Source organism: Hemibagrus wyckioides, linkage group LG23 (assembly GCF_019097595.1).
Source record: "Hemibagrus wyckioides isolate EC202008001 linkage group LG23, SWU_Hwy_1.0, whole genome shotgun sequence".
Classification (NCBI taxonomy): Eukaryota; Metazoa; Chordata; class Actinopteri; order Siluriformes; family Bagridae; genus Hemibagrus; species Hemibagrus wyckioides.
The window spans coordinates 11,813,729-11,822,351 of record NC_080732.1 but is presented as its reverse complement, the minus strand read 5'-3'; the positions used below and the strand labels follow the sequence as shown (position 1 = coordinate 11,822,351).

Genomic DNA, 8,623 nt, shown 5'->3' with positions numbered 1-8,623 from the left:
AATCTGACATTTGACAAATTCAGACTTTCAGCATGTGAAATGTTAATAAACAAAAAACCTGTGAGGGTGGACTAATGCAAATTTTGTTTGTCCAAAATTAAGAGATGACTAGAGCACAAGCCTCCATTCAAGAATATTGAGGATTAATATTATTATAAATATTATAAAATTGTCGTCTAGATACTTGTCATGAAAACCAGTCGGGAGTTTGTGAGAATGATGTCTAATGTCACGCGCTTTGGTGCCTTTTTGTAACATTGCTAATGAATAAATGGCATATTTCATACGCCAATCGCGTTAGCAGCTAATCGCTAATGCTAATCGCTAGCTTGGTCTGTGCCATTACTAAGCCTGTGATTGGCACAAATAATTGATAAGTGGTATTGGAAAAAGAAGCCGTACGAGATATTGGGCTACTTTTCTTGCCGAAAGCCCGGTGAGTGTATAGCATGTTCACCTTTAGCTCGTAGCTGTGGCTAATATGCTAACAAGAAATGACACCACACTTGATATTGTTGTCTAGATACTTGTCATGAAAACCAGTCGGGAGTTTGTGAGAATGATGTCTAATGTCACGCGCTTTGATGCCTTTTTGTAATATTGCTAATGAATAAATGACATATTCTACGCGCCAATCGCGTTAGCTCTAGCAGCTAATGCTAATCGCTAATGCCAATAGCTAGCTTGGTCCTGCTGACTGAAACTTTCTGTTGGTGTTGACTTGTTAGTTCAATTATTATCTTGATGTGTGGTTTGCGGGCATTCCAGTTTCGGGGTGAAGCTAAATATATATATTTTTCTTTTTTTACTTTTGGGTACTGATGGACGGACAAGCAGAGAGTCGAGCTGCTTCTTCTTCTTCTTGTTTAATGGCGAATAACTCCTTAGGATCATTATCGCCACCTACTGTACTGGATGTGAAGTAAGTTTACATAGGTGATGAGTCTGAAATTTGAGAAGGGGATATTTTGGTGGATGTTCCGTTTTCCTTCCAATCTATGGCGCACTCAGTTCACATGCTCATGCTAGCGCTGCGTGTTTAGCTCCTCTAACACTCACAATTAGCTCTTCATGCCCCAGATTAGGTAGATTACATATATATATAGGTAGGTAGATAGGTAGAATATATATATATAGTGCTTAATTTGTAATTGAATAATTTCCGGAACAAAACCAGCAGTCTCTCACCGCTGTGACCGACACCAACCACACAACTTAAGTTTTCCCGGAACATGACGTCACTAAACTGTGGTAGCGCAATTATAAACATTAACTTCTTCTTTCGGCTTTACCCTTCAGGGGTCGCCACAGCGAATTATCTCTCTCCACCTATCCCTATCTTCTGCATCCTCAACACTTACACCCACTAGCTTCATATCCTCATTTATTACATCCATATACCTCCTCTTTGGCCTTCCTCTTTTCCTCCTGCCTGGCAGCTCCATGTCCAACATTCTCCTACCAATATACTCACTCTCCCTCCTCTGGACATGTCCAAACCATCTTAACCTGGCCTCTCTAACTTTGTCCCCCAAACGTCCAACATGAGCTGTCCCTCTGATGTACTCATTCCTAATCCTGTCCAACTTTGTCACTCCCAAAGAGCATGAAGCCATACTGCTGCTCACAAATTTCCACTACCTTCCTTAACCTAGCTTCCACTACTCTTTCCCATAGATCCTTGTATGGCTCATCAACTTTATCCCCCTATAGTTGCTGCAACTCTGCACATCGCCCTTATTCTTAAAGATCGGCACTAATACCCTTCTCCATTCCTCAGGCATCTTCTCACTCTCTAAAACCCTGTTAAACAACAGTAACAAAGTTAAAATTCCACTGCCGCCTCTCCTAGACACTTCCAGACCTCCACCGGGATGTCGTCAGGACCAACTGCCTTTCCACTTTTCATCCTCTTCAAAGCATTCCTGACTGCATCCTTTCTAATCTTATCTACTTTCTGTTCCAGAGTTCACCCCTTCAACTCTTTGTTCCCTCTCATTTTCCTCATTCCATCTCCTCCGTACACTCTCCTCACTTGTGAGCACCTTTCCATCTCTATCCTTAATAACTCTAACTTGCTGCACATCCTCCCCATCTCGAATCCTCTGCCTAGCTAACCTGTACAAGTCCTTCTCTCCATCTCTAGTGTCTAACCTAGTGTACAACTCGTCATACGCCTTCTGCTTGGCCTTAAACACCTCCCTCTTCACTTTGCGCTGTAACTCCTTGTATTCCTGTCTATTCTCTTCAGTCCTGTCCATGTCCCACTTCTTCTTGGCTAACCTCTTCCTCTGAATACTATCCTGAACTTCCTCATTCCACCACCAAGTCTCCTTATCTTCCTTCCTCCTTCCAGATGACACACCCAGCACCTTTCTTCCTGTCTCCCTGATCACTTCTGCTGTAGTTTCCCAGTCATCTGGCAGCACTACCTGACCACCCAGAGCCTGCCTCAACTTCTGTCTAAATTCCTCACAACATTCCTCCTTTTTCAGCTTCCACCACTTGGTTTTCTTCTCTGTCTCTATCTTTGACCTCTTCTTACAGACCTTCAAAGTCGTCCTACACACCACCATCCTATGCTGTCTGGCTACACTCTCTCCCACTACCACTTTACAGTCACTAATCTCTTTCAGATTGCCTCTTCTACATAGGATGTAGTCTACCTGTGTGCTCCTACCTCCACTCTTGTAAGTCACTCTATGCTCCTCCCTCTTCTGAAAATAAGTGTTAACCACAGCCATGTCCATCCTCCTAGCAAAGTCCACTACCATCTGTCCTCCAAGGTTCCTTTCCTTAACTCCAAACTTGCCCATCACCTCCTCATCACCTGTGTTCCCCTCACCAACATGTCCATTAAAATCTGCTCCTATCACCACTCTCTCACCCGTGGGAATAGTCTCTATCACCTCATCTAATTCACTCCAGAATCTCTCTTTCTCCTCTAACTCACAACCTACCTGTGGGGCATAACCACTAACAACATTCAGCATCACCCCTTCAATCTCTAACTTCAGACTCATCACCCTGTCTGACACTCTCTTCACCTCCAGAACATTCCTCACAAACTCCTCCTTCAGGATCACACCTACCCCATTTCTCTTACTATCCATACCATAAAATCCTGCTCCTATACTACGAGCCTTGCTACCCTTCCACCTGGTCTCCTGTACACACAGTATATCCACCTTCCTTCTGTCCATCATATCAGCCAGATCTCTACCTTTCCCTGTCATAGTGCCAACATTCAGAGTTCCTATTCTCAGTCCTACACTCTTACCTTTCCTCTTCTCTCTCTGTCTGCACACTCTCCTCCCTCCTCTACTTCTTCGACCAACAGTAGCCCAATTTCCACCAGCACCCTGTAGGTCAATGGCGCTGATGGCGGTCGTTGTTAACCTGGTTTTACACTAAATCATACTTTGCCTTGTGATTCTCCAGCTAGAGCGCTAACAGACTTTAGCCAATTTTTACCGATTTAAATGACACTGTAATAGTTGGACTAATCATATCTACAGCTTATCATATTCTCAAGCTCTAGAGAACCTGTCTATTTGTTGTAATTATTACAAAATTAATTGGTAAATATAATATAAATATAATGTTTAGCCTAATGTTAGTTAAGCTGCTAGCGAACTTGGCTGTTGGTTTAAATGACACTAAAATCCTGAACCGAGTTGATGAGCTTGAACAAGGAGAATTTCATTTATTTCTACAATATAATATTCATTATTAAAAAGTGAAAAATTAAAAAGTGACTTTTAACAACCCTGACTTCTGGTTTTACACTAAATCATGTTTAGACTACTGATTAATCAGCTCTCCTAAAGAGCTTGGTTACAGGTGTATGTTATCTACCTATAGAACTTCACTAATCATTTTATTTACACAATATCATAGTGAGTATAAAGCTAGTTAGCTTGATGAACTCAGTTTTAATAATTACACAGTATAATATTTGTATAGATTTGGGTGGTGGACAGGGGCAGGAGGTTTTAGAGAGTTACATCTCTTCTTTCTTAGCTGCCATCTTTCAGAAAGAGGGGTGACTGACATCGGCCTGAAGGTGCCCGCTCTCCGTGAGGCATTCGCTGTGAGTAAAACCTTTCTTCAGCTGCTGTTATTGCGCAGGTAAAGTCCACTCTTCTTTAATGTGTATTGTGTGCTGTCTTATATTCAGACTCTGCTTGCCAGCATCCACAACCAGGACTTCTTGTTCGTGGTGGGAAAAAGGATTGTCATGCGACTGGCAGCAGCTAACAACCAGGTGACTTCAGAATGATGAAAGACTGTTTGATTTTTGTGATGAAAATCCTTTCAGTTACTCAGTCATAGCCAAAGTTAGTTACAGAGATTTTTTTGTTTGTTTGAACAGGATGTAGTTGGTGTGCTGTTGGCCTACGAGGCCCTGATTCGATTCCTGAGGACGTCTTCCAATCAGGAATCGATTAAAGCAGAGCTCAGCTCCTGTGTAAGCTAACAAACGCCTGTGTGAAATGGCAGATGTTTAAACATAACCAATTTTGCTAATAAAGAAAACAGGAGTCCAATATGTAAAGCTAATTTATTTTTGTAATTTTTCTGCTCTGTGCAGGATCACCACTACAACTTCCTGGATGTTTTTTATGAGCTGATTCTCTTCGGCTGCTTTATAAATGGCTCAAAACCTCAGCCAGTAAGTGTCTTATCAGGAGATTTCTAAGCAATGTTTGAGTTTCAGAACATGGTCTATTTGATCCCCTTTTCCTTTTTCCATATTTTTAAAACCTGATAAGACATGGCATTAATGAAGCTTGTCTTTCTTTCCAAAAGTTTAAGGGAGGATTCTTGGAGCGCCTGCTTGCGCTCTTCAGCATGTGGGACGTGGACGTGTGGGAGCCTGCAGCAGAGCTGTACTTCACAGTGCTTATTGTAAGTGTTGAATATCTTCTGATGCCACGATACACAAATTCTCGGGATTGTATCTTAAACTCAGTGACACTATGTTGGATGTGTGTGTCATTTGTCAATAAGATTACCTTACAGAGCTTGTTGAAGTACTGTTCACTCAGCCTCTGGAGCTGACCAGTGACCCAGCAGCCTTAGCCACCACAGTTCAGCGACTCCTCAAGCTGCACGTCCAGCTGATGATGGACATTTTGGAGGAGCTCTGAGCAATGTCTTTCCCCTTACCCACTTCATCTTTTCTTCCACTTCATTTCATGTTCTTTTCTCTCACTTCTTTTTCCTACATTGCTCAGACTCCACATGTAAGTATGAATTAATTTTATTTCTATTTTTGATTAAATTAATATTTTAAAAATCTCTTCTCCTTTTTTACAGGTTTGTACAGTGAACCCCAGGACCTGAAGAAGGGCTTAGCCCTTAAGATCATTCTTCCCTTATTAATCTATCCCTTTTTAATCAGTCCCTCTGTTCCTATCCCTCTCCCCCTATTCCCATAAGTTATTATTATAGATAATATATAGATAAATAGAATTGTTTATGAATAAACTTATTTGTATAATGATTATATACTTTACCATTTTATGATATTACCTTCATCTCGATTTATCACTTCAATGTGGAGATCCTTTCTTTTCTGCCATTGTGTTTCTGTCTTTCTGTTATATACGTAATGTCATATACACATATGCTATAATGTTATTTGTTATTTTTCCACGTTTTAGTAAACCATTTAAAAGTTGTGAAATTCTTTAAAAATGATCTGTATATGAGTGAAACATTCTGTTTGTGTTTAAAGGAAAATTTTATACATATACTGATGACTAAAAATAATCAGAATGAGGCTCTAATAGGAACAAATATAAATATTTATTTAAGTAATCATAGTCATGTAAATAATAGGATAAAGCCTTCAACCCTCCCTCTGCTTAGTGCCAAGCTGTTCCCCACCCCTTCTACATGAGGTATCATGCTGACCAGAGTAGGGGTCAGTCTACTGATCATGATTTTTGACTCAGTGGTAAACACAAGTCTCTTTCTGTTCCCATCCTTTCCTGTCTTCTCCACAGCCATGTAAGTTAAATGCTCTATCTCTCTCTCACTCTCCCTCATTGCCAAAGCAGAAAAATATATACTACAAAGTATAATTCATCACCTGCTACATTAATCACACAAAATACATTGAAATGTGAATTAAATTAAATTAAATTATAGGTTTGTGTGATTTTGTGTTCAAAATGTTTGACATTGATTTTCACAGATCTAATTGGTACTGCAGCCGCACCCTCATTGCCTGACACCCCAACTTCCTGGCCTGCCCTTTAGATACACCTCTACTGTTTAGTTTGTGTAATACTTTATAATCTGTGTAATACTCTGTAATCTGTACAGATTGATTAGTTGGCATGTCATGCTAAGGAGGAGTCTTCATCTTACAGTGCAGTCCAAACCCTGAATAAATAAAACCAGGGGCAACAATCACTTCTGTATTATGTGGAAGAAACTCTTACTCAGATCATAAAAAGGAAATGTTTGTGACATGTAATCCATGTAAGTATCCATGTTTAACGTAATGGATATTCTCCAGCCAGCAGTTACTGCTCATTGAAATTAAAACAGAATCCGGAGTGGGTGGAATAATCAACCCATTTGCTCATATTTCTTAAACCACATCCATAACCAAACCAATAATTCCATCTAAAACTCTATCTATCCATCTATCTATCCATCTATCCATCCATCTATCTATCCATCTATCCATCCATCTATCTATCCATCTATCTCCAAGTAGCTATCTTATTCCTTAGAATTCACCTCATCTAAAGGCAAAAGAAAAGTAATTCCCAAATGAATTGTGTATCTGTAAAAAGGTATAAGTCTTTCCTTTCCCTTTCTATACATCTTATACTAAATTAACTCAAAAGCTCTCAGATAAACACTTTTTCACTTTCTGCAATTTTCATTACAGCAGGTCTGAGGTCTTGAGGAACCATCCCACCCCCGTACCACAGTGTTGCTGTAATTATAAAAAATCTAATAATGTTTATTATTACATTTTCTTCACTTTCAAGGGCATTTGCTCACAGCAAATGTATCCCCAAATCAAACTTAAATATAGTGCTTGGCTTCAACAGCTTTACTTTTGGCAGCAGAACGTCCAGCTGAACGATGATGGTCCATTTAACAAGCATACCTGAATGCAACATGTCTTCTAGTCTTTCAGCAGGAACTGAATTGTTAACTTTAGTAGTTGTGAATGTTGCAACCTTAAAATATACAAGCCTGACATTAAAATAAATAATGAGTTCATTAAAATAAAAGTAAAAAATGATCAGGCAGTTACAGAACCATATGTGTTTAACCCTCAGACAGATATAATGGACTCATTACATTGAGAAGGATACCAAAGAGCTGTACCACTCCCTCACTCATGCTGTTTAGGAGCCAAGGGAAGCACCAATTCTGTTTTTGGTGCTAGCCATGGACCTGATGCAGCAAACCCTTTTTGCTTTAGAAAGAGCTGAGTCCGGACTAAAATATGTTGCAGAGCTCCAAATCATGTCCCTGGTCTCCAGGGTGACACTATATGAGCTGACACAAAGTCATACTTGCAAGACCCAAAGGTTAAGGATGAAGTCCTGTTAGAGAAAGTGACTGAACACAGTAAAACACACAAGCATGATACACTGATGGACAAGGTGGACCAAGGCATCAAAGCTATATCTATCTATATCTCTCTCTCTCTCTCTCTCTCTCTCTCTCTCTCATTATATATATATTTATATATATATATATATATATATATATATATATATATATATATATATTATATATATATATATAAATAAAACAGCCCCCCCATCTCCAAAAACAGCAACCACCCATGGCCACTACCTGCATGCCACGCTTACCTTACATGTCTATTATTTTTTATTTATTCATTATTTATTTATTTACTTGTGTGTTTAATATTTAGATGTGTATATATCTCCACTAGTTCATGATGCATTAAAAAAGTGAGATGTGTAGAACAGCCCAGGTCCTCCTTCACCTCCATGATGACATCACAGAGCTGGTGGATGTTAGAGACCTTCCGCTTCCCCACCTTAGGGTTTAGGTCTGGAGACATGCTTGGCCAGTCCATCACCTTTACCCTCAGCTTCTTTAGCAAGGCAGTGGTTGTCTTGGAGGTGTGTTTGGGGTCATCATGTTGGAATACTGCCCTGTGGCCCAGTCTCCGAAGGGGGGGGGGGATCAGGCTCTGCTTCAGTATGTCACAGTACATGTTGGCATTCATGTTTCCCTCAATGAACTGTAGCTCCCCAGTGCCAGCAGCAGACCATGACACTCCCACCACCATGCTTGACTGTAGGCAAGGCACATTTGTCTTTGTACTCCTCACCTGGTTGCCGCCACACACGCTTGACACCATCTGAACCAAATAAGTTTATCTTGGTCTATTCGGACCACAGGACTGACAGCTCAGTTTCAGGGTCTTGGCAATCTTCTTATAGCCTAGGCCATCTTTATGTAGAGCAACAATTCATTTTTTCAGATCCTCAGAGAGTTCTTTGCCATGTTGAACTTCCAGTGATCAGTATGAGAGAGTGTGAGAGCGATATCACCAAATTTAACACACCTGCTCCCCATTCACACCTGAGACCTTGTAACACTAACG

The 8,623-nt window shown here is 40.2% G+C and overlaps 1 protein-coding gene across 1 annotated transcript; it reads left to right on the top strand.

Annotated features, from left to right (window-relative positions):
* Positions 1 to 333: 333 nt before the first annotated feature.
* On the top strand, positions 334 to 5,509 carry LOC131344105 (uncharacterized). The gene is made up of 7 exons (XM_058376072.1): positions 334 to 436; positions 838 to 922; positions 4,024 to 4,093; positions 4,181 to 4,267; positions 4,376 to 4,471; positions 4,595 to 4,675; positions 4,813 to 5,509. The coding sequence occupies exons 2-7, from the start codon at positions 870 to 872 to the stop codon at positions 5,062 to 5,064; spliced, it is 639 nt and encodes a 212-aa protein (XP_058232055.1). The 5' UTR covers positions 334 to 436; positions 838 to 869; the 3' UTR covers positions 5,065 to 5,509.
* Positions 5,510 to 8,623: the final 3,114 nt, after the last annotated feature.